This window comes from Microcaecilia unicolor, chromosome 1 (assembly GCF_901765095.1).
Source record: "Microcaecilia unicolor chromosome 1, aMicUni1.1, whole genome shotgun sequence".
Taxonomy (NCBI): domain Eukaryota; kingdom Metazoa; phylum Chordata; class Amphibia; order Gymnophiona; family Siphonopidae; genus Microcaecilia; species Microcaecilia unicolor.
Window position 1 is genome coordinate 617,278,864 of NC_044031.1, and position 23,781 is coordinate 617,302,644.

Here is a 23,781-nt window from a genome sequence, read left to right on the forward strand (position 1 = left end):
TTAGGGTCATGGAGTGGCCTAGCCAGTCACCAGACCTTAATCCCATTGAAAACTTATGGAGGGAGCTGAAGCTGCGAGTTGCCAAGTGACAGCCCAGAACTCTTAATGATTTAGAGATGATCTGCAAAGAGGAGTGGACCAAAATTCCTCCTGACATGTGTGCAAACCTCATCATCAACTACAGAAGACGTCTGACCGCTGTGCTTGCCAACAAGGGTTTTGCCACCAAGTATTAGGTCTTGTTTGCCAGAGGGATTAAATACTTATTTCCCTCTGCAGAATGCAAATAAATTCATATACTTTCCACAATGTGATTTTCCGGATTTAATTTGTGATGTGCTATCTCTCACTGTTACCAATAACCTACCCTTCAATTATGGGCTGCTCATGTCTTTGTCAGTGGGCAAACTTACAAAATCAGCAAGGGATCAAATACTTATTTCCACCACTGTATTTGTTCCTAGTGTTAGACTAGCCGCCCTTGCTAGCCACTATCCCAAGACTGTGATTGTTCCTAGTGTAGACTAGCCAGCTTAGGTACCGTCTGGCTTGTAGCCTGTGCATAGCTCTGCTAGTTCTCCGTGTTGGTTCCTAGTGATAGACTAGCCAGCTTAGGCACCGTGTGGCTTGTAGCCTGTGTATAGCTTTGCTAGTTCTCTGGGTTTGTTCCTATTACTTGACTAGCCAGCTTAGGCACCGTGTGGCTTGTAGCCTGTGTAAAGCTTTGCTAGTGTTCTGCGTTTGTTTCCAGTGCATGACTTGTTAGCTTGGGCACAGCTTAGTTGTTAGCTGGTGTGTAGCCTTCCAAGTCTCCTGAGTTTGCTCTGTGTATGTTCCTGTGTATGACTGGTTTGCCTGAGTATAGCGTTCCTATTAGCCTGGGTACAGTTTACTAGTCATTGTGTTGAATCCTGCCGACTGCCAGAACCCGGACAGTCCCTGCTTGTCTGCCTTGCCTTCGCCTAGGTGCCAGGGGGCACTCCTGGATCTTCATTCCTGCTGTTCCTGTAAGTCCTACCGGCTGCCAGAACCTGAGGGCTCAACCCTCGGGGAAAGGCAGTCAAGTGTAGGTGAAGCCTAGGTCCAGGGTGTTCCAGTTCCGTGGGTTCCGCTCCAGTGTGTTCCAGTCCAGCGGGTTTCACTCCTGTATGTTCCAGTCCAGTGGGGCCACTCCAGTATGTCCAGTCCAGCGGGCCCCACTCCAGTGCGCACCCATCCGGTGCGTTCCAGTTCCGGTGTAGAACTCCAGTCCGGGGTTCCGGGCCAGTCTTGTTTCATCTCTACCTGGAAGGTGATTTTGCCTGCCACTGCTGCTCCACGGTAGTGGCCTATGGACTCACAAACCCCGCGCTCCCGGGGAAGAAGCCTGAAGGTATGCCAAGGTCCTCGAGAGCGCGGCAAGCGCGAGAGACGCGACACAGAGCTCGTAGTTAGGGTACAGACCATATGTTCTTTTTTATTCTCTGTGAGAAACCCTCTTGTCACAGCTCATCACCTCAAAATCAGACAGATTGCACAAGGTCCCAGCCGTGCACATACCATTGCCTCCTGTGTACTACACCCCCTCACTTCATCTTCTCATGAATGTACGTGAGAGGTCTAAAAGTTCCAAAATAACCGTTTTCAGGACTGAAAGTCCCCTCCATTAGGTTCACCTGGCAGCTTGAGACTATCCAGAAATTTTTGCGCAGCTAATTTATCTGGAAGATGTAGAAGCTTACTGCTGTGTCACACTTTCAGTTTAGCAGGGTACGCTAAACAAAAGTGTACTCACCTGCGGTGCAGCTCCAAACATGCAGGTGTTTGTTCTTTTCGTTGAAGAGCTATCCTGGAAAAATAATCATTGAATAACTAAAGCTTACTATTGTTGTAATCCAGACGTTCTAGATTGCAGTACACTTTCAGTATGGCTTCTTTTTCCACCCATTCAAGAAAGTGGGCGATAGCTGCACGAGGCCGGTTGTCAGTAGTTCTGCAGTCCCCGATCCTATGAGACCGCTCACAGCAGAACTTAGCTGAAGTGACCATGGATCCAGGAGCTGAAAAAAAGAGTACAGCTCCATGTCCGAAACATCTTGTGGAAGTCCCACAACCTATAAGCTATTTCTTTAGGCTCTGTTTTCCTGGTCCTCCATGCGATCACGGAGCTCAGCATTTTGCTTCTGCAGAATCCCCAGTTGATTTGCACATGGCACATTTCCAGTCCACAGGTACAGACCCATGCTGGAGCCTGTTAAAATCATGTGAAATAGAAATGGGAGCAAGTGTGTATCAAATTGACAAATTTGGATGGAAGTGGGTCATGCGGGTCTGCTGTAAGTCTGATGGATTTTAGAATCCAATGTATGGCAAGTGAGGAGGGTAGATTAAATGCTGAGAAAGAACACGATAGGGACCTTCCAGCTTCAGGTGCTTGACAGGATGTATGAGGATGTATATGGTGTTAATAATGGTGCCTTGATGATGATTGTAAATTACAGATTTTTATATAAAAGCGCATGTTAGATCATGAACAATGAGATTAGAGGATTCAGCATTTCATTAGGAAGATGCAGTCATAAATTTGAAACACTATATAGTTTTACTAAATGTGAAACCTTTTCAATTTTAATGGAATAGTACTTCGTTTTGGCTTCTGTAACCTTCATCCTCTATAGATAAGCTTGGCTTATGGTGTAGATTACCTTTCCTTTGCCATTTACACTCCCAGTAATGAACCTGACATTTCATTAAGATAAAATTACTATCATACTATATTTCCTTTTTCCTAGAGGAAGAATTGTAGGCTTTGTATGGTGCTATGGAGGAGTATTTTCAAAGCACTTAGACTCTCAAAGTTTCATAGTAACCGACAGAACTTTGTAAGTCTAAGTGCTTTGAAAATGAGCCCCACAGTATCCAAGATAGTGGACAAAGATGAATTATAACACAAAACGTGTTCATCCAAAGATAAAGCTGAAAAGAGTCAAGAGAGATCCAAATCATGTCCAGATGATGCCATAGTTAGGTTACAAATCCCTTGCTATCTCTGCTAGGAGCTTTAGAGGTAAAAAGACAAGTGTAGGAGGCGCTAGGAGAAGCCTGGGTGTCCTCCCTCTGTAAATGTCTCAAACAAGGAAGCCTTATATTTCATTTTCCTCGCATGACATCCTGCCTTGAATGGAGAAATCTTTTACACATACACTCCTGGATAAGATGATGGTATGGGTTTATAGCCACTACACGCCAGAGCCGGTGGTTGGGAGGCGGGGATAGTGCTGGGCAGACTTATACAGTCTGTGCCCTGAAGAGCACAGGTACAAATCAAAGTAGGGTATACACAAAAAGCAGCAAATATGAGTTATCTTGTTGGGCAGACTGGATGGACCGTGCAGGTCTTTTTCTGCCGTCATCTACTATGTTACAAAAATGTAAAAAAAAATGATGATGATGATATGATGTGTCCAGGGGAGAGGTGCCAAATAAAATCTATCTAGGATAATAGATGAGTGAATAGAAGATACCATCCAAAGTGTGTTCTGCAGAGTGAGTGGAGAATAGTTACATGTTAAACTACTGAAATGCAGTTAAGGAAGTCTGATACAAAAGGTACTGTAGTATCTTTTGAATGAATATTAAAGTCACCTAATACAACTGGTTGTAAAACTTCTAAAATCAGATATGCCAGAATAGCCTATAGGTCTGCAATGCTGTTTGAAGTGGCAGGAGGAGGAGGAGGATGATAGATTAGAATAAAGTCAATAGGTAGTAATGATTCTAACCTAAGAGACATATCTTCAATGAAAGGATGAGACAGTATATCAGTGCACTCAAGATTAAGGAATCTGCATATATAATAGCTTAATCCCCACCTCACTTTCCCGTCCAGATTAACAAAAAAGTATTTCACACCAATAGGAGTATCCTGAATCAAGTAGGAGGATTCAGCATCTGTAAGCCAGGTTTCGGTAAAACAGAGAATATCAAAATTATATTCAAGAAACAAGTCTTTAATTGAATGATGTTTGGAACACAATGATCTGACATTAACAAGACCTGTATGTAATTTACATGCAGTGGTAGAAGTTGTGGGTTCCTGAAGAATTATAGTAAACAGAGTAATTAAAGTTCTCACCTGGGAGTGATATTTAGGATAAGGCCAAAGTGGGCTGTGCCCCAGATCACTGGAATGTGAGTGTTGAAAGACATGAAGAATGCTGCCCTTAAAAGCAAAATAAACCAAGAACAGAAAAAATGCAAAGGAGGAGACATAACAGATAGAAGGGTTCACGCTCAGGATGGGCATGAAAGAATGCACTAAGGAGCATGGTCTGCTGCTTGTGCACTGTTCGTAGGCGTACACCCTTGGTGTTTGCTGCAGAGATGAATAAAATTTAAAATACACTACTAATGTCATCTATAGTAGGAGGAATTCTGATAAAAGGCAGGATGTCCATGTCAGACCTCTCATAGGCTTCTGATTGCTGCAGTCAGAACTTTGGTAGAAGGCAAGAAGCAGTGCTTCATGTGCAGTGCTTTTTTTGTAGGAAAAAAAGGTACCGATACTCATTATGAGCAGGGTCACCATCTATGGCTCCTCCCATATGGTAGCCACACCCCTTATAACAGCCCTGGCGCTTATAAACAGGTATCATTGAAAATACTATACAAGTATAGGAGAAAAAATGTGATTTTTTTTCATTATAAATAATTTCTGTAAGCTGTTACAGCTCCAGTATACCCAGTGCAAAATAAGTCAACAGATGTAAATTCTCAAATTGGACACATTCCAAACACTAAAATGAAAATAAAATAATTTTTTCTACCTTTGTTGTCTGGTGACTTTGTTTTTCTGATCATGTTGGTCCCAGTCTCTGATTCTGCAACTCACTATCTGTTCCCTTAACTTTGTTTCCAGGGCTTCCTTTCCATTTATTTATTTACTTTCCTCCTTTCTTCTTCATTTCTTGCTCTACATCCATAGGTAAAAGCTGGATCTTCCACAGACTTAACTGGAGAAGGTATAGAGTGGATCCAGCTTTTGCCTATTTTCTCCATCTATGTGCAGTTTTTCTCCTCTTTTCCCTTTCCCTCATCTTTGTCAGTATGCATCTTCTTCCTCTTTCTTCCCTCCCCTCCATCCATATGCATCTCTTCCCTCTCATCCATCCATGTCCAGCATTTTTCCTCTTCCCCCTCCATCCATGTCCAGCATTTCTCCTCTCTCCTCCCCTCCATCCATGTTCATCTCTCTTCCCTTCCCTCCATCCATGTCCAGCATTTCAACTCTCTCCCCTCCATCCGTGTCCAGCATTTCAATCTCTCCCCCCTCCCCTCTATCCTTGTGCATATCCTTCCTCTGTCTTCCCTCCCCTCCATCTATGTCCAGAATTTCTCCTCTCTCCCCTAAATCCATGTACACCTCCTCCTCTGTCTTCCCTCCTCTCCATTCATGTCCAGCATTTCTCCTCTCCCTCCACTCCATCCATGTGCATCTACTTCCTCTGTCTTCCCTCCCCTCCATCCATGTCCAGCATTTCTTCTCTCTCCCTTCCCCTCCATCCGTGTGCATCTCTTTCCTCTGTCTTTCATTCCCACCAACATTTTTCCTCTCTTCCCTGCCCTCCACTCCATCCATGTCCAACATTTCTCCTCTCTTCCCTCCATCCATGTGCATCTCCTTCCTGTCTTCCCTTTCCTCCATCCCATGTCCAGCATTTCTCCTGCCCTCCCCGCCATCCATCCATGTCCAGCAACTCTCCTCTACCCCTGCCCTTCCCTCCTCTCCCATCCATGTCCAGCCATTCTTCTCTGCCCTCCCTTCGCATCCATGTCCAGCTATTCTCCTCTGCCCTCCCCTAACCATCCATGTCCAGTGATTTCTCCTCTGTTCCCTGCCCTCCCCTCCCATCCATGTCCAGCGATTCTTCTTTGCCCCTGCCCTCCCCTAACCATCCATGTTCAGCGATTCTCCTCTTCCCTACCCTCCTTGTCCAGCAATTCTTTGCCTCCTATCCTCCCCTCCCATCCATGTGCAGTCACTCGCCCTAGCCTCCACCTGCCCGCCCTCAACTTCCCGATAGCCCTTCTTTCCATTTCTGCCACCCTGCGTTTAAATCTTTTATTTTACCTCGAGTCGCAGCGGTGGCAGTGAAAGCAGCAGCAGGCTCGCCTTCCCTTCCCTCTCACTGTGTCCCGCCTTCCTCTGATGTAATTCCTGTTTCCGCGAGGGTAGGACACTGAGAGGAAAGGGAAGGCTGGAGGTGAGCCTGCTGCTGCTTTCACTGCCACCGATACGACTTGAGGTAAAATAAAAGATTTAAACACAGGGCGGCAGAAACATGGAGGAGAGCTATCGGGAAGCTGAGTCGGCCCTGGGAAAAAAGGTGCCGGTATGCTGTACCGGCGCAAAAAAAGCATTGTTCATGTGTGGAAAATACTTTATATAATTACTCCCACCTTATGTATTTATCATTTTTGTTTTCATTGTGCCTGAAATTAAAGGGTTTGAAGAAGCCAAATATTGAAGAGATTCGGCATGCAAGGAATGCAGTGTTTAGTCCTTCTATGTTTGGGAGCTCTCTGCAAGAAATCATGAATATGCAGAAGGAAAGATACCCTGAGAGGCAGCTACCCTGGGTGCAAACCAGACTGTCTGAAGAAGTGCTGGCACTGAATGGAGATCAGACAGAGGGCATTTTCAGGTACAATCTACTACCCTTATTGTTTGTTCTATAGAATATGAATGTGAAGAGTAGCATTGCACTGCACTTCAGATATTGTACTGGGTTGGATGGACTTCAAACAGCGAGAGCACTAGACATATGAAGGGCAATTCTCTAATAGGGCACCTGGTAGCAACCTATTCTAGAAAGGAACATAGGCTTCTCCTTTCCTTCAAAGAATACTAGTCTAACATTTAGGCCCAGGCACTTTAGATGTCGATCAAATTTCAGTTTCTGATTCGGCACCAAAACCAGCCCGAAATCCAGGTTTGGGTTTCAGCTGAAAATGCCAGTGCATTTTGGGCTGAAACTGAAACTCTCCCCCTCCCCCCTGCATCATTCTCCGTCCCTTCCTGGCAGTCACTCTGCCAAACACGTCCTGTGATCACACTCCCCTCCTCGCCCCCCCTCCAGTGACCACCTGTAGGCCTTACCTGAAGAAACCCTGGTGGTGTAGTGGCAGGAACAAAGCCCTCTCATTTCTGCCTGGTTCCACTCCTCCTTCAGAATGGCTTCTGGGACTTCCAGCATCAGTCATATTAAGATTGGAGTTGGCATAAGTGGGAGCAGTTCTTCAGTAAATAATTTACACATGTAAGAGGCACATAAATGTTAACGCCTATGTTATAGAATTGCCCCCTTTGTCCATTCCTTCATGACTTATTCAACAGGGATGAAATTCTCTCACAATATTTTTCAGTTTTCTGCCTCTCTTCTTCCCTACCTCCTAATAATTTGGGGCATGGTGAGTGCATTTCTGTGGGGTGAGTGTGCACCTCACTCCAGTACTTCCCTTTCACTCTACTTTTGCACCTCGCATCCTAGACCAGTCAGATTTTCAGGATTTCCCCTTTGAATATGCATGAGATCTACCCGTTCCTCTCCACTCATTATTTTATAGACCTCTATCGTATCTCCCCTCAGCCATCTCTTCTCCAAGCTGAAGGGCTCTAGCCACTTTAGCCTTTCCTCATAGAGAAGTTGTCTCATACCCTTTATAAGGATAGCCCAGAGACCGCATACAGACAGCTAATTCAATGCAAAAGCAGCCACACTAGCTGACCTGGAATTCATGAGTCACATGCACTAGAACAGTCTGATTTGAATCACAGTGGAAGCCAGCAAAGTAGGAGAGGAGCCACAGTAGGAGTCAAACTCAGTTCCCCCAGGTTCTCAGCCCACTGCACTAATCATTAGGCTACTCCACCATTTCATATGAGGACAAAGATATCAATATTTATCCTAGTAAGAGATAAACATTTAGATATCTCCCTGAAATGAATGCACAGTAGGCAGGACTCTTTCAATTGAAAAGGAAGCTCTGGAACTAGGATGAAGGTAAAGGGGGATAGCCTCAGGTGCAATGTAATGGAAATACTTCTTTACAAAAAGGATGGTGGATGCATGAAATGGCCTCCCAGTGGAAGTGCAGGAGACTAGGACTATCTGAATTCAAAAGAGTATGGGACAAGCATAGTGGATCTCTAAGGAAGAGGAAGGGGCAGTAGCGATTAATAGCTGGTATGGATGGGCAGGATGTACCATATGGTCTTTGTTGTCATTTTCTCTGGTTCTATTAAAAAAATAATTTTTAATGTGGAAAAAGCAAGGAGGATGGATTTTCTCCCCAGTCCTTAAAATATTGATTGATTGCTTAGTTTTCTTGTTTCTATCCCTCATCTTAAACAAATAGAAACATGGTCCTTTTGCTTTACATTCAAGAGACTTTGTTCTAGGAACTTCCCTGTGAAACATCCCATTTCACAGACTCAAAAGGCCACTGGTATTTATGGCATTCATATTTGAACCATCTGACAAGCACTTAGTGGCCTATGTAAAACAAACAAACCAAAAAAAAGCAGATGCCTCAATCCCGCTCCCAATGAATGGCTGCCCATTATTAACATACCATTACTGACAATCTCCACAGAGGTTATCAAAGGTTGGTATGACCTCCTTTCCTTACCCATGGGATGCTCCCATAGATAACTGCAAGGCGCTGAGACCTAATGAGCCTGGCACCGCAGCTTTAACTTTGAGGCCTAGTTATCTTGTTTGTGTTTTATTAGACTGTATGCTTCAAAAAGCAGTGACTATGTGTCTGTAGAGCACCACATACACCTTGTAGAGCTACACAAACAGATACCCTACAGGTAGCTGTGTTGCGGAAGGGGTAAAGGGTCATGGACTTGATGTACCGCCTTTCTGTTTGCAAATTCTATGCAGGTACTCTCATACTGGGCTCACAATCTGTTTTTGTACCTGGGACAATGGAGGGTTAAGTGATTTGCCCAGAGTCACAAGGAGCTGCTTAGCCCACTGTACTAATCATTAGGCTGCTCCTCCACTATACCGTCACTGCCTATGCTAGCTATTTCTAGGGTTAGATAGAGCACTGGTTTCCACTGTCAGGAAAATACAGCACCATACACCAAATGGACAAAAATACCTTAATTAGCATGGTATGTTCTTTGAAATCTGCAACAGCACATGCCATGGGATCTTTTCTCCAGGAAAAGTGCTTCAAGTTGTAGTTATACACCTTGAACAGTTCCAATAAATTGCAAGGAACAAGCAGAACACACATACACATGCCATCTAGAAGCACATGAAAACTTGCACTGGTCTCTATCCATTATTGGGTGATTTTTTTGAGATGTTGTTTTTTTTTTTTTTTTTTTGTAGGGTTTTATTATGGGGCTTTTTTAACCTAGACATCCTTTTGAAAATGTTCCTCAGTGTTGTTACACAGGGAGGGTTAGGGTTCAAGGGTGTTCACTGGATACTTCTGGGATCTTTTGTGTATTGTAACCAGGTCACCCTTCCAGGTGAGAGCCGGGGTCGACCCTGCTTAGCTTGGCTAGCTTTTCCCCGGTACGAGCTGCAACCACCGCCTTGCTGCACTGCTTGTCCTAGTTTAACTGCTGCCCAGCTGACCTGCGCCCAGGATCCGCTCACGACTGGGACACACAAAACTCCAGCAGTCTTATAGTTCTTGAAAACCACAGGTCTTTATTCTCTCAGCATCTTTTAATACAGCTTTAATCTTCAAGCAGTTTCTTCATCAAGAATGCAAGAGTCAGTTCAGTTTTTCCACATTCAGCTTATTAACACAGTCCAATCTTAACTCAGAATATCACACCCAGCAAACCTTTGTCTTGCTCCCAATTGTAGCCTCCCCTCAACAGCACTATCTTCTACCCTTAGATAGTTTATGGGTTAGTTTCTTCCACCAGTGGCTTCCCCACTGGATTATTTTATCCTCTCCAAGTATGCACAGCTTGGGCCACACTCCCGCCACCAAAGCCTTTACCTTTCCTGAGGAAGTTTGAGCAAACCCTCCAACCTCCATGCACTCCTTCTTACCTTCTCCTTCTACCTCCTCTTTATTCCACTCCATCTCCTCCTCCCCAAGCTCCACCAGCTGTTCCCCATATCCAGGATCAGACCTCATCTCCCAATCAGTCACTCCACCCTCCCCCTCCTGGGAGTTCAGCTGACCCTGCACTGGCTTCTGGGAAGTGTAGTTTTTCTCCTGCATTACAGCTTTCCCTGGCAGTTTGATCCCTAGATGGCGCCCTGTTCTCCTAGCTGGGCTGAATGAACGGGGATGATGCCGGCTGAAAGACCCACTATCCCCTTTCCCTCGCACCAGCCCTCCAGAGTGCTCACAGTATGTTATTTTTAGATTTGGGGCAGGTCATGTGGCTTGCATTGCATGTTTGTATATTGTTTATATGAAAAATCCAATAAAGTTCGTTTTTAAAAAAATTGTTAGAATGCTAGCATTTATGCAGATGATTGTACATTTAATGCATGTTAAGTAGTAGTAGTATGTAAGTGCTAGGAGAGCCAATAGTATTCTATAAAGTATGTGCACAAATGTCTTGACGTTTAAGTGCAAAGGGGGTGTTTACTGGGGAGGAGAATGGGCTGGGCCTAAGCAAGGCCAGTATTTAAATGTGTATGACAGAATAATTGTGGCACCCAGTTATAAATTTGCCTACTTAGATCTAAATTACATAGGGAAAGGGAAATGGGACTTGATATATACTGCCTTTCTGAGGTTTTTGCAGCTATATTCAAAGCGGTTTACATATATTCAGGTACTTATTTTGTACCAGGGGCAATGGAGGGTTAGGTGACTTGCCCAGAGTCACACAAGGAGCTGCAGTGGGAATCGAACTCAGTTCTCCAGGATCAAAGTCCACTGCATTAACCACTAGGCTACTCCTCCACTCCTGGCTCTTACCTCAAAGAATAGGGATCTTGTAGTGAAATCTAAGTGCTGTACCTTTGTGAAGGTTAGGGATTAAAATATTACCGGAATTATACACATCCCAACTTTGAATGTAGAGAGCGGAAATGAGACATCAATCTAAAATGGACCTTTTTATATATTACTAGTAAAAAAGGCCCGTTTCTCACACAAATGAAACGGGCGCTAGCAAGGTTATCATGTAATGGCGATTATGTTTTTAAGGGAACCATTAGGAGAAATGTTCTGTCATGATAAGTAATAATTGGGAAGGGTGTATAATGAGTAATATGCTCCAGGGGTATGAGATATGGATTGTTTTTTCTATGTGTTTTTTTTTTTTGTTTTAATCTTTCTTTTTTTTGTGATTTTTATTTATAGTATTTTTTAAAAGATAAAGAGTACACAGACTCCATCCATGTCCAGCATGTCTCCTCTGTTCCCTCCTCTCAATCCATGTCCAGCATTTCTCCTCTGTTCCCTCCCCTCCATCCATGTGCATCCCCTTCCTGACTTTCCTCCCCTCCATCCATCCATGTCCAGGAACTCTCCATTCTCCCCTGCCCTCTCCTCCATCCACCCATATCCAGCAAATTTCCTCTCTCCCCTGCCCCCATTCATCCATCCATGTCCAGCAACTCTCCCCTGCCCTCTCCTCCATCCATTCATGTCCAGCAACTCTCCATTCTCCCCTGCCCTCTTCTCCATTCATCCATATTCAACGCGATAAACACACCAAACCTAAACCTTCCAATCTCAGAAACGCTAAAAATCCTTGGAGTCACTATCGACCGCCACATAACACTTGAAACCCACGCAAACAACACAACTAAGAAGATGTTCTACTGCATGTGGAAACTGAAAAGGATAAGACCACTCTTCCCAAGATTCGTCTTTCGTAACCTAGTGCAATCCCTCGTCCTCAGCCATCTGGATTACTGCAACTCATTATACGCAGGCTGCAAAGAGCAAACACTGAGGAAACTTCAAACAGCCCAGAACACAGCAGCCAGACTCATCTTCGGAAAACCAAAATATGAAAGGGCAACACCACTACGAGAGAAACTACACTGGCTTCCACTGAAGGAACGCATCACCTTTAAGGTATGCACACTAGTCCACAAGATCATTTACGGCGAAGCCCCAGCCTACATGTCCGAGTTGATTGACCTACCACCCAGAAATGCTAGGAGATCTTCCCGAACATACCTCAACCTCCATTTCCCTACTTTCAAGGGCGTGAAATACAAGACGCTACACGCGTCAACCTTTTCTCACACGAGCACGCAGCTTTGGAACTCACTGCCATGCAACTTAAGAGCGATCCACGAACAAGCATCCTTCCGCAGATTACTGAAGACCCATTTGTTTGAGACAATCTACGGAAAAAACCAAAACACATAGAGTCTACACTCACTTACATCAATGCATCACACATCCACTCATGATCTCTCATCCCCCCTAATTCCACATTACTCATACATATACTTACAGGAATAGGTACACCATGTGCCTATATGTCTTAACACTGCCCTTAAGCTTCCTATTGTCTCCTCCCAAAGTCTCCCGGTTGATGTCCCATTGTGATATTCCTAATGATAATTCGATTATCTCGCATAACTTGTACAATGTAACCCTTAACCAATTTGTAACAACTGTATTCTCTTTATTCATATCTTATTGTAAGCCACACTGAGCCCGCAAAGAGGTGGGAAAATGTGGGATACAAATGCAAACAATAAATAAATAAATAAATATCCAGCAAATTTGCTCTCTCCCCTGTCTCCTCCATCCATCCATGTCCATCAATTCTTCTCTCTCCCTGCCCCCTCCCCTCCATCCATCCATGTCCAGCAATTCTCCTCTCTCCCCTGCCCTCCCCTTCTGTCCTGTCCAGCGATCTCTTCTTTCCCCCTGCCCTCCCCTCCCCTCCTCTCCTGTTCAGCAATCTCTTCTCCCCCTGCCCTCCTGTCCAATTCCAGCAATCTCTTCTCTCCCCCTGCCCTCCCATCCATGTCTAGCAATTCTCCCTGCCCTCTCTCAGCTCGCTTGACAGCCCTCCTCTCCATTCCTCCCCCCCCCCCCCAGCACGTTTAACCCTTTTACTTTCAGGCTCAGCGACGGCAGTGAAGAGGACAGCACAGCTTCTCCTTTCCCTCACACAGTGTCCCACCCTCACAGAAACAGGAAGTGCATCATCGCAGAAGGCGGGACACTGTGTGAGGGAAGGGAGAAGCTGGAGGTGAGCCCGCTGTGTTGTCCTCTTCACTGCCGTTGCTGCACCTGAAAGTAAAAGGGTTAAACGCACAAGGGGGGGGGGGGAGGAACGGAGAGGAGGGCTGTCGATCGGGGATCTGAGGGTGGGAAGGAGTGGAGGGGACTGTCCAAGAGCTGCCTGGCTGCAGCGCTGCTGCGCCAGGCAGCCCTGCGTTTGATGGGGCAGCAGCCAGGGGAAGGTCACGGTTGGGCTTCCCCAAGACTCTTATACGGGGCGCCTGTGACTGTCCTCCCATCCCATCCATGTCCATCAATTCTCCTCTGCTCTGCCCTCCCCTTCCCTTCCTCCCTCCCTCCCCTCGATGTCCAACGATTCTCTCCTCCTGACATCATCTCGCCTCCAACGTTCCCTTCCCCCTCATTGTTCCGCCCTCTGATGTCTTTATGTTTTGACGCGAGGGCGGGGCAATGAGTGGGAATGGACGTTACGAACCCAGGCATCCAGACGTAGAATGTCGGAGGTGCAAATTATTATATAGGATAATATAGAATACTAGTAAATAAGGCCCGTTTCCGACACAAATGAAACGGGCGCTAGCAAGGTTTTCCTCGGAGTGTGTATGTTTGAGAGAGTGTGTGTGTGAGAGTGACTTTGTGAGAGAGACAGATTGAATGTGTGTGGCTGCAAGTGTGTCTGTTAGAGAGTGTGTGTGTGAGATTGACAGTGTGTTTGAGTGGGTATGTGAGCGAGAGCGAGAGTGTATGAGAGTGATAGAGTGTTTGACAGTGACTGTGTGACACATAGAGAGTGAATGTGATCGAGTGTGAGACATAGTGTGTGTTGTAGACAGTGTTAGAGAGTGAGAGAGACAGTCAGTGTGTGAGAGAGAGAGAGAGTGTGTGTGAGAGATAGTGTGTGTGACGGAGATACATCCCCCCCCCCCCTCCCTATGTTGGCTGGAAGGACCCCCCTCCGTCTGCGTCTGCCACTGTGTTGTCGCAGAACCCCTCATTTCCCTGTCTGGTCAGTCTCCCCCCCTCCTTTCAGGTCTCCCTACAGCCCTTCTCTCAGGGCTGTGGGTCGCCCCTCCCCCCTTCACCTGTGCTGTCAGGACCCCCTCCTCCGCCTCCATCTGTGGTCTGTGTACCTGTTCTGGCCCTCATCCTCCCCTCCTTGTGCCTGAACTGTTGCTTAGCCTGTGGCAACAGTGGAGAGAGCTGTGCAGGACCTCCTGTTCCAACCCCCTTGTCATGTTTGTAGAGAAAGAAAAGAGGGAAAAAGAGGAAAAGTGGCATAATGTTTGTAAAAAGGAAGAGGGGCACGGCAGGCAGCGAGCAGCTATCAGCTGTGCAAGTATAAACAAAAGAAAACAAAAAGGAGTTTTGTGTATGCCTGTGTGAGAATGTGGGTGTGACAGTGAGACAGAGTGTGTGTGTGTGTGTGTTCGAGAGAGTGTGTGTCACAGTGACACAGAGAGTGAAAGACTGTGTGTATGTGTGCACGGCCCCCTCCTTCTGTGTGAAGTGCAGTCGCCCCCTTTCTGTTAGTTTTCCCCCCTTCCCTCCTGTGAGTGGCAATGTAAGGGTGCCCCCCCCCTGTGTTTCTGTTTTGAATTATTTCTTTTATCCAGGGATTGTGCTCTCTTTATGCCCTCCATCTGCATAATTTTTCCTCTCCCCTTCCCTCCCATTCTGTTCTCTCACCCCCTCTCCATGTGTTTGTCTGTCTCCCCTTCAAGTTCCATGCCCCCTCCCTTAAAGTGAACCTCATCCAGCTTGCCCTGTTGTTACTGCTGCAGTATCAGGGCGGTTCAGGGCGGCTGTGAACCTGGTCCAGAGAAGACTGCAGTTGGTTTTATCTTCCTGCTTTCAGTTTTTGTGAAGTCCCCTGTTGAGGCGGCTGGAGGCTGTTTATTCACCTTTTTTTTTTTTTGTTTTGTTAGTGTGTGTCCCGAAGGCTGCTGGAGGCTTTCTTCAGGTTTTTTTTTTTTGGGGGGGTTAGTGTGTGTCCCGAAGGCTGCTGGAGGCTGTTTCTTCACGTTTTTTTTTTTTTTTTGGATTAGTGTGTGTCCCGAAGGCTGCTGGAGGCTGTTTCTTCACGTTTTTTTTTTTTGGGGGGGTTAGTGTGTGTCCCGAAGGCTGCTGGAGGCTGTTTCTTCACGGGGGGGGGGGGTTTTTTTTTGGGTTAGTGTGTGTCCCGAAGGCTGCTGGAGGCTGTTTCTTCACGTTTTTTTTTTTGGGGGGGGTTAGTGTGTGTCCCGAAGGCTGCTGGAGGCTGTTTCTTCAGGGTTTTTTTTGGGGGGGGGTTAGTGTGTGTCCCGAAGGCTGCTGGAGGCTGTTTCTTCACGTTTTTTTTTGGGGGGGGGGGGGTTAGTGTGTGTCCCGAAGGCTGCTGGAGGCTGTTTCTTCAGGTTTTTTTTTTTTTTTTTGGATTAGTGTGTGTCCCGAAGGCTGCTGGAGGCTGTTTCTTCACGTTTTTTTTTTTTTGGGGGGTTAGTGTGTGTCCCGAAGGCTGCTGGAGGCTGTTTCTTCACGGGGGGGGGTTTTTTTTTTGGGTTAGTGTGTGTCCCGAAGGCTGCTGGAGGCTGTTTCTTCACGGGGGGGTTTTTTTTTTGGGTTAGTGTGTGTCCCGAAGGCTGCTGGAGGCTGTTTCTTCACGGGGGGTTTTTTTTTTTTTTGTTAGTGTGTATCCCGAAGGCTGCTGGAGGCTGTCTGTTCACTTTTTTTGTTTGTTGGTGCGGGTTCGGATGGCAGTTCGGAGCGGCAGGTTCTGCAGGATAGCACTGTCAGGGCAGCGGTATTCTCCTCAGCTGGGCGGCACAGTCTCGTGCTGTGCGAGCCGTAGGTCCGCCCCTTCTTTTGTTTGAGTTGTTTGATAGGTGCATGACGCGTGATTGCATTCCGTTGCGTGGCAACGGCGACTGACGCCTTCGCCTCAGACGCTCCTCCCTTGTTGTATTCCTATTGGTGTGTTGCAGCTGTGACGCTCGTTTCAGATCATGGCGGCGCCCAGATGTACTGTGGTTAAAAGTGGTTACAGAGCTTCGAACATACAAACTTTTGAAGCTTCAAAGTGTGGTTCAGAACGTTCATGGTGCTTTTTATGTCCAGTTGGGGCGTGGCGTAGGTCGCAGAAGGGGCGTGGCTGAGGGCGGTGGTGAGTAGTCCGAATAGCCAGGAGGACTACAGCAGTTCAGGACTTCACTGCCACAGTTGGAGGGAGTTTCAGAACGTTCAAGGTGGGATTTATTTATATAGATAATATACATTATATACTAGTATAATATGTTTCAAAGTATGCATGGATATTCAGCGGCACTATCTAAGAGGATAGTATTACCGAATATATATATGACTTGAAATTGTTAGTCATTTTAAATTATATGTTTGCTATGCAGTTGAATATTGACCTCTAATATATTTCACTTCCTCATCATCTAATGATAAACCTTTCATTAGAATGTCTTGTTTGTTGTGTGTGTGTGTGTGTGTGTGTGTTTGTCTTGACTAGATTATAAGCTCTGGAGCATGGATTTTCTTTTATACATGTTTATTTAAATATATTTTTTGAGAAACAAGAAGCAGCAAAATAACAATTAGTAATAACAGCAGTATTTTCAAATATATGTACCCCAGAAGCCACATTCCTTCTCCCTTTCCTCAAAGAAGACTTATTGGAACTTCTAGGCTTGGTGGGCTCTTATCCAAGACTGAAATTAAACACAATAAACTGAGAATCATGTAGTTAACCATAAGTTTAACAATTTAAAATCCAACTGCATGTGGTAGCACTGTCCATAAGGGTTCCCATATTTGTTGTAATTTCTGCCAGCGAGCAGGGTGATTTCAAACAGCCCTTTCCATATCATCAAGCTGATCAATCCATAGACTGGTGGGTTGTGTCCATCTACCAGCAGGTGGAGATAGAGAGCAAACTTTTGCCTCCCTATATGTGGTCATGTGCTGCCGGAAACTCCTCAGTATGTTCTCTATCTCAGCAGGTGGTGGTCACACACAGCAGCAGCTCTGGCTAGGCCTCCAAGCCTAATCCTTAGGTTTTGTTGAGGCCTGGGGTTGAGGGCTCTTTTGAGCAAGTGCAAACCTGGTGGTGCCAGGTCCCTCCTTTTCTCCCCCCTCCCGCTGGCTCCGTTTAAAAAAAAAAAAAAAAAATTTTTAAACGTCTTTAAAGGCGTTTAATTCGACGTTTCTTTAAACGTTCATTGCAGCTACTCACTGGGACACCAGTTCGTTACAGCTCGGAGCGGCAAGCAGGTAATTTTACCTTTTTATAGCGGGCAGGGGGTTCCCCGATTCTTCTCCTCGTGGCAATGGCGTCGGAGGGCGAGGGCGCAAAGGGTCGCTTCCCGGATCGCTGGAGCGCTTCTAGAGGGGATGCGGGGGTTTTACAACCTGATTCGCCCTTGATGGGTGATAGTTTAGTGACCGATGAATGTCCCGGTCGTTCCTCCGGCGTGGCGGTTTTTTCCCGCCATAAACGCCCATCCCCCGCTCCTCGCCTCCGCGGCTCGGACGGCTTCTTCGGGGCCGCCCTTGAGGTTGGAGACATTAATGCCATGAACGCCCTTAATTTGGGCGACGGCACAAAAGCGGCTAAAGTTAAGCGCCGTTCTTCCCGCGCGGCTCCTTCACGGAGTTTCGCGCCGGACGCCATTTTGGATGCGCAGCATGTCTCTCCCCCGCTATTGCGAGCGCCGGTTGAGAGTGCGTCTAGGGCTGTTGCCCAGGCTGCGGAAGTGCACAGTCTGGGGGGTTTCTCCCCCGAGTTTGTTTTGCTGCTGCATCAGGCTTTCCTCATGCAAAACGCTGCCCCTGCTCCCTCTTCTGATAAAGAGGTTGAGGTTCCCAGAGGTAAACGCCCTCGGGTTGATTTCCAGGCCTTGGAGGACTTTTGTCTCCTCCGATGTAGATGAGGGCAGCGTGTCTGAGGTCTCCCAACGATCCTTTGCGGATTCCTTGGAGGAGATAGATCCCCGCTCGGATGGAGCGGATGACCCCTCTGCAGCGCGGCTTTTTAGCCCAGAGGATTTGCCCAACCTGTTGTTACAGGCCATGGACACTTTGAAGATTTCCTCTCCGGAGGACGTCTCTCCCTCAGCCCCTGTTGGCTCTGCCATTATGCTGGGGACGAAGCGCCCGCCTAGAACCTTCCACATGCACACCTTAATTGCGGCTCAATGGGATGTCCCGGAAACGAGCCTTAAAGTGGCTAGGGCTATGTCCCGCCTCTATCCTTTGGCTGTGAGTGAACGTGAGGCCTATCTGTGGCCTACCGTGGATTCTTTAATCACTGCGGTGACTAAGAAAACGGCGTTGCCGGTGGAAGGTGGCACGGCCCTAAAGGACGCCCAAGACAGAAGATTGGAGGCGGCCTTAAGGTCGTCCTTTGAGGCAGCTGCTTTAAGTTTGCAGGCCTCAGTTTGCGGCTCCTATGTGGCCAGGGCGTGCTGGACTATGGTGCAGCGGGCTTCCCCCTCGGATCATTCCTTGAGGGCTGATTGGCCGGCCCTGGAATCGGGCTTAGCCTATTTGGCAGACTTGCTGTATGATGTCTGGAGAGCCTCAGCTAAAGGCATGGCTCAGACAGTCTCTGCGCGGCGGTGGCTTTGGCTGAAACATTGGTCTGCTGACCACGCCTCTAAATCCCGCCTGGCTAGATTGCCTTTTAAAGGCAAGCTGCTCTTTGGGGTCGAGCTGGACAAAATCGTGACCGATCTCGGCACGTCTAAGGGCAAGAAATTACCAGAGGTCAGGGCTCGGGTTAGTACTCGTCCCGATACCTCCAGAGGACGGTTGCAGGAAGCCCATCGGTACCGCCCGGGCAAGTCGGGTTCCTCTGCCCCCTCTTCCTTCAAGAGGAATTTCTCCCCCAAGCAGCATTCCTTTCGCAGAGACCGCCGTCCCGGAGGTGCTCCCTCCGGTCCTCCCCCAGGGTCTCGTACCCAATGACGGGGCCTTGGTCCACGCCCCAGTGCAGATTGGAGGACGGCTGTCCTCGTTTCTGGGCGAGTGGACCACTATAACTTCAGACGCGTGGGTGCTGGAAGTCATCAGAGACGGCTACAAGCTAGAGTTCTGCCAACCCTTAAGAGACGGGTTTGTACTCTCTCCCTGCAAGTCTCCGGTCAAGCTGTGGTAGTGCAGCAGACCTTGGACAACCTGATCCGCCTGGGTGCGGTCGTTCCGGTGCCAAAAAATCAGATTGGCAAGGGACGTTACTCCATTTACTTTGTGGTTCCAAAGAAAGGAGGTTCTGTCCGGCCTATCCTCGACCTCAAAGGGGTCAATCGGGCCTGGAAAGTGAGGCACTTTCGCATGGAGACTCTCCGCTCTGTTATAGCGGCAGTGAAGGCAGGAGAGTTCTTGGCTTCCTTGGACATCAAGGAAGCGTACCTGCATATTCCCATCTGGCCTCCTCTCCAACGCTTTCTGCGTTTTACAGTCCTGAGACGACACTTCCAGTTCAGAGCCCTCCCTTTCGGGTTGGCTACTGCTTCGCGGACCTTTTCCAAAGTAATGGGGGTCATAGCGGCCTTCCTGCTAAAGGAAGGAGTACAAGTCCATCCTTATCTGGACGACTGGTTGATCCGAGCCCCCTCTTATGCAGAGTGCGGCAAAGCTATGGACCGGGTAGTTGCTCTTTTGAGCTCCCTGGGATGGATCATCAACTGGAAGAAGAGCCAGCTGCGCCCGACTCAGTCCCGGGTGTATCTGGGAGTTCGATTCGACACCCAAGTGGGCAGAGTGTTCCTGCCAGACAATCGGATTGTCAAGCTTCAGGCTCAGGTGGACTAGTTCCTAGTAGCCTCTCCTATTCGGGCTTGGGACTACGTGCAGCTGTTAGGCTCTATGACGGCCACGATGGAAGTAGTGCCCTGGGCCAGGGCTCATATGAGACCACTACAGCTATCTCTGCTGCTGCGCTGGACTCCGATGTCGGAGGATTATGCTGTGCGCCTTCCCGTGGACCCAGCAGTGCGCAAGGCGCTGAGCTGGTGGACGCAGACAGACAAGTTGTCTGCAGGATTGCCTCTGGTGACCCCGGAGTGGATTGTCGTCACGACAGACGCCTCTTTGATGGGCTGGGGAGCCCACTGCTTGGGAAGGACAGCGCAGGGGCTCTAGTCTCCTGCAGAGGCAAGTGGTCTATCAACCTCCTGGAACTCAGAGCCATTCGGTTGGTGTTATTGGAGTTCATCCCGGTACTGGTGTTGAAGCCTGTACGGGTCCTGTCGGACAATGCCACGGCTGTGGCCTATATCAACCGCCAGGGAGGTACCAAGAGCGCCCCTCTAGCCAAGGAGGCTATGAGTCTTTGCCAGTGGGCGGAAGCAAACCTGGAGCAGCTTTCAGCGGCCCACATTGCCGGAGTCATGAATGTCAAGGCGGACTTTCTCAGTCGCCATACCTTGGAGCCCGGAGAGTGGCAACTATCTGCTCAGGCGTTCTTGGACATCACGAAGCGCTGGGGCCAGCCGAGCCTAGATCTGATGGCGTCATCGGCCAATGGCCAAGTGCCGCGCTTTTTCAGCAGAGGACGGGACCCTCGATCCCTGGGAGTAGATGCTCTTCTCCAACAGTGGCCGACACAAGAGCTCCTCTATGTGTTCCCGCCCTGGCCCATGTTGGGCAGGGTGCTAGACCGGGTGGCAAAGCATCCCGGCAGGGTAATCCTGGTGGGTCCGGATTGGCCCAGACGTCCCTGGTATGCGGACTTGTTCAGGCTCTCAGTCGACGATCCTCTGCGGCTGTCAGTGGAGCAGGGCCTGTTACATCAGGGTCCCGTGGTGATGGAGGATCCCTCTCCCTTTGGTCTTACGGCCTGGCTATTGAGCGGCAGCGTCTGAGAAAGAAGGGCTTCTCAGACAAGGTCATCGCCACTATGCTGAGAGCGAGGAAGCGCTCTACTTCTACTGCTTACGCCAGGGTTTGGCGTATCTTTGCAGCGTGGTGTGAAGCAGGCTCACTTTCTCCCTTCACTGCTCCAATTTCTTCAGTGTTGGCGTTCCTGCAAGAAGGTCTGGAGAAAGGCCTGTCGCTCAGTTCCCTTAAAGTCCAGGTAGCGGCTCTGGCTTGCTTCAGGGGCCGCCTGAAGGGTGCTTCCCTGGCTTCGCAGCCAGATGTGGTGCGCTTTCTCAAGGGAGTTAATCACCTGCGCCCTTCTCTGCACTCAGTGGTGCCTGCGTGGAATCTCAACCTGGTGCTAAGAGCATTGCAGAAGCCGCCTTTGGAACCCTTGTCGAGGGCATCTCTGAAAGACCTGACGTTGAAAGCAGTCTTTTTGGTGGCTATCACTTCAGCCAGAAGAGTTTCCGAGCTCCAGGCGCTCTCATGTCGAGAGCCTTTTCTGCAGTTCACTGAGGCAGGAGTGACTATTCGCACAGTGCTTTCCTTCCTGCCCAAGATTGGTTCTCGCTTCCATGTGAATCAGCAGCTCTGTCTCCCTTCCTTTCGTAGGGAGGACTACCCAGAGGAGTACTCCGCTCTTGAATATCTGGATGTGAGACGAGTCATCATCAGATACTTGGAAGTGACCAATGATTTCCGGAAATCGGATCATCTGTTTGACCTGTTTGCAGGTCCTCGTAAGGGTCTGCAGGCTGCTAAGCCTACAGTGGCAAGATGGGTCAAGGAAGCCATTGCAGCGGCTTATGTGGCCGCGGGGAAGGTGCCGCCTATCCAGCTGAAGGCTCACTCCACGAGAGCTCAGGCGGCCTCGATGGCAGAGGCCGGATCCGTCTCCTTGGAAGAGATATGCAAGGCGGCAACGTGGGCTTCGGCTCATACATTCTCCAAGCATTACCGTTTGACTGTGGCTGCACGGGCGGAGGCCCGGTTTGGAGCTTCAGTGTTGAGGTCAGGGATTTCTATGTCCCGCCCTGGGTGAGTACTGCTTCGGTACATCCCACCAGTCTATGGATTGATCAGCTTGATGATATGGAAGGTAAATTATGTATAATCATACCTGATAATTTTCTTTCCATTAATCATAGCTGATCAATCCATAGCCCCTCCCAGATATCTGTACTGTTTATATTCTGGTTGAATTTTAGGTTCAAGTTTAGCCTTCAGTTACTTCAGGAGGACTTCGTGTTCAAGTTCTTCTTTCACTTGGATTCTTCAAGAGTTGAGACGAGTTTGTGTTACAGTGAGCTGCTGCATTCCTCTCCCCTCCGTTTTACGGGGCTGGATTGAGACATAAATTCTGCCGGCACTCCCTCCCGCTTCGTGCGGCTGTAGGGCAGCTTTGTACCCCTCCCGCTTCGGCGGTGTTAGGGTCAGTCAGCTCCTCCCGCGGTTGCGGTTGCAGGATAAGCCAGATCCCCCTGCATCGGCGGGTGTGGTGTCCCTCCCCCGCTCCGCGGGGATGAGCTGGACGGATTCCCCTCCCCCACTTGTGTGGGGATGAGCTGGGTTAATTCCCCTCCCCCGTTTTGGCGGTGGTGAGCTGGGCAGAGTGTCCCTTCGTGGGTGTAATTCTCTAAGTGCTGAGTCCTGCGGATGGAGCTTTGATATCGACATACTGAGGAGTTTCCGGCAGCACATGACCACATATAGGGAGGCAAAAGTTTGCTCTCTATCTCCACCTGCTGGTAGATGGACACAACCCACCAGTCTATGGATTGATCAGCTATGATTAATGGAAAGAAAATTATCAGGTATGATTATACATAATTTTACCATGGCGTTCAGTGATCATCACAACATACAGTTGGTTCAACCATTGAGTTTGATTAGGTGCAATTTCACTTAACCATTGTACCAAGATGACTCTTCTCGCAACCAAAAACAAGTAATGTAGGAGAGTTCATGTTAACTTATTTGGTTTTGGTGTAACAGTATCATAGCAATCAAACAAGAAAACAGTAGGTAGAAGTGGAAGATGTAAATCAAAGATTTGTTGAACTTTATTTGAGATCTTTTCCCAGAAGTGTTGTATTGCTGGGCATGACCAGAACACGTGTCCTAAAGTAGCTTCACATTCCGTGTATTTTAAGCACTGACTACTCTGTGCCACTCTCATTAAAAAAGCTCTGTAGAGGAATTTATATTGTTGTTCTCTATTGTTGAAGTCAATTTTACTAAAGTTTTACATAAAAGTTGTTGAAGTAAGTCTGTTGAAATTATTGTACCTAAATCCCTGGACCAAGCTTCAGCTGGTTTTTGAAACTCAAAGGTGGTAAGTCAGCACCATAAAATAGAAGGATACTTTTGGGATTCTTTCACCATCCAAAAGAAAGACTTCCTTCACTTGTTCAGATTCATCTTCAGTCAATGCCTCTACAGGCAATGAAAGGTATTATGTTTCATTTGCAGATATACCAAACTGTCCGTATTCACAATATGGTAATCAGCACAAAGTTTATTAAAAGGAAATGGTTTCTTGTTGATGTCAACACAGTGCTTCAGTAGTGAGATTTCTTTTCAAGCCCAAGTTTGGAAAGATTTGCTGGAGAATCCCAGTGAAAATTCCTAGTTACCCCAAAGTGGAAGCCAAGTTGTCACTCTTCTATCAATATGCTTTGCCTTACAGAACCATGACCAGACTCTCTGTAAAGGTGCAAACAGGTTATTTGTAGATAA

At 47.7% G+C, this 23,781-nt stretch overlaps 1 protein-coding gene across 1 annotated transcript in view; it reads left to right on the forward strand.

Annotated features, from left to right (window-relative positions):
* Positions 1–23,781, forward strand: part of ARHGAP39 (Rho GTPase activating protein 39) — a 503,675-nt gene that overhangs the window by 363,270 nt on the left and 116,624 nt on the right. Inside the window, exon 7 of the mRNA XM_030219972.1 lies at positions 6,484–6,683. Coding sequence (XP_030075832.1) covers positions 6,484–6,683 — 200 coding nt within the window. The remainder of the gene's footprint in view (positions 1–6,483; positions 6,684–23,781) is intronic.